Here is a 1891-nt window from a genome sequence, read left to right as displayed (position 1 = left end):
ATGCTTAAAGATATCAAGGCAGTGGATCGGTGGCACACGTGCATGGAGCTTATAGCGCAAACAGAGGATGCTATGAATTGGGCCCTAAACACCAGCGTTAAGCGCATCACAATTCCAGATGAATTGTCTGATGCAGTTGCTACTGAACCAAAAGAGCGTGAAAATGCAATCAAGCAGCTTATGCTTCGAGGCGGACGCGTGACATCGTTTGGTAGTGTACCGTATCGAGCCCTACTGACATTTTGTGGGAGTTCATGGCTTGACGACAATTGTATGGGGCACGGGATAGCGCTGCTACACTGTGAACATCCTGATGTTGGCGTCGTCAACCCTCTCTTCCTGCGTTTCCAGCTCCGAGAGCAGCAGCTTACGACTGTTAAAGCCGGCAACCCGTTCGCGAAAACAAACAAGATAGTACTGATACCGTTGCATATCGACAACAACCACTGGTGCGGTGCTGTGATCGATTTTCGGAGAGAGACTCGGATAATCACGCTCTTTGACCCGCTTCAAGCGTCGAAGTCAAAGTACTGCGATATCTGTGAAGCCCAACTGAAGAGTATTTTTGGAGAAATATGTACCCTTCTGACAATCAAGCGAGAAACACGTTCACGACAGCCAGATGGATCAAGTTGCGGTGTAGCTGTCCTTATGTTTTTCGAGTGCTTCCTCAGAGGAATTCCACTGCCAGCCAAACCAACCTTACCGCTCATACGATTTCTAAGGCTCCGCTATATGCTTCAATGTCTGATGTAGCTACATTTAGTTTTGCCAAATGAATTTATGCACATTAATGCTTCACTGTCTCGTTGGGGTTATCGTCGCTAATCAGTGCCTGGCTTTTCGTCTTAGTGCTTGAGCTACCGTGTTGACGCGTTTCTTGTGCTTGTGAAACTCGCGCTTGAGTCGCTGAAGCTGGTTTCTGGCCGTCTAACATCTCGTTGAACGCTTCCGATGTTCTCCCCCTCTCGATCGACGTGCACAACCTTCCGCGATGTCCCGCAGATGGAAGGACAGTCCGCCTACAAGTAAATGAATGCTGCCCGTGAAACACTAAGTCTTGTGTACCTTCAAGCAACACACCAGTACAACAAGTCACATTCATGCAACGTGCATGGCTGGATCCACGAGAGCCACACGATCTAATGTCTACAAACGATAAAAGTTTTGAAATCAACTGCCAATAAAATACCGAATATTACCGCCCTGAATTGTAATCGGTACCTGTAGTACATCACTCGGTGCCTACGTGCCTGGAGGCACTCGGACCATGTGCCCCTAACTCTCACTTAAGTACGAGCTGCTCGGTACCTTTAACAACGCTCATTAAATATAGTCCGGACTCTAATAGGGCGCATCCGTTATTTGGAAAAGTACTCTATTCGGCATTATCCGTTATTTCCACTTTTTTCGTTAATCGCTGGATGGAGAATAAATAAGAGTATCTATTGCTGTGTAAAACCGCTAATATGTTTCTTTCTTGTATTGTCCGCTAGATTTTGTGTGATCAAACGACCACAATTCTAGCGAGCAGTTTCGTCAGCAGTTTCATTGCTGAAAACAGAGCTATCGTTCTGGGACCTTCACCGAGAAGTTGCGACGCACAGCAGCCAGAGCACTTGCCTCTGGCCCAGAGGCAATTTGTGGGGACGACAGGCACCCCAACCAAACTTTATGCACAGGAGCACTAGCGACACTTGCACAGGCTTAGCAATATTTCAAACAAGCCTGTCGTTGTTGTGATCGCCTGTCAGATAGCCAGGTTGCAATCTCAACGCACGATCACACTGTTTCACTCGCCTGATGTAGCCATCTCCAGTTTTTTCACCATTTTCTTCTAAATCCCCACAATCCAACGACACCTTTCCTCATCCACCAATCAGCACAAAGT

The 1891-nt window shown here is 47.2% G+C and overlaps 1 protein-coding gene across 1 annotated transcript; it reads left to right on the top strand.

Annotated features, from left to right (window-relative positions):
- On the top strand, positions 1–756 carry PITG_21615 (cysteine protease family C48, putative; the record flags this gene model as incomplete). Its single annotated transcript, XM_002894930.1, has 2 exons — positions 1–38; positions 96–756. 2 exons carry the CDS (start codon positions 1–3, stop codon positions 754–756), a joined length of 699 nt encoding a protein of 232 aa, XP_002894976.1.
- Between the last annotated feature and the right edge of the window lie 1135 nt (positions 757–1891).

The sequence above is a fragment of the Phytophthora infestans genome, genomic scaffold (genome assembly GCF_000142945.1).
Source record: "Phytophthora infestans T30-4 supercont1.335 genomic scaffold, whole genome shotgun sequence".
NCBI lineage: Eukaryota > Oomycota > Peronosporomycetes > Peronosporales > Peronosporaceae > Phytophthora > Phytophthora infestans.
This window is presented reverse-complemented; position numbering and strand designations above follow the sequence as displayed.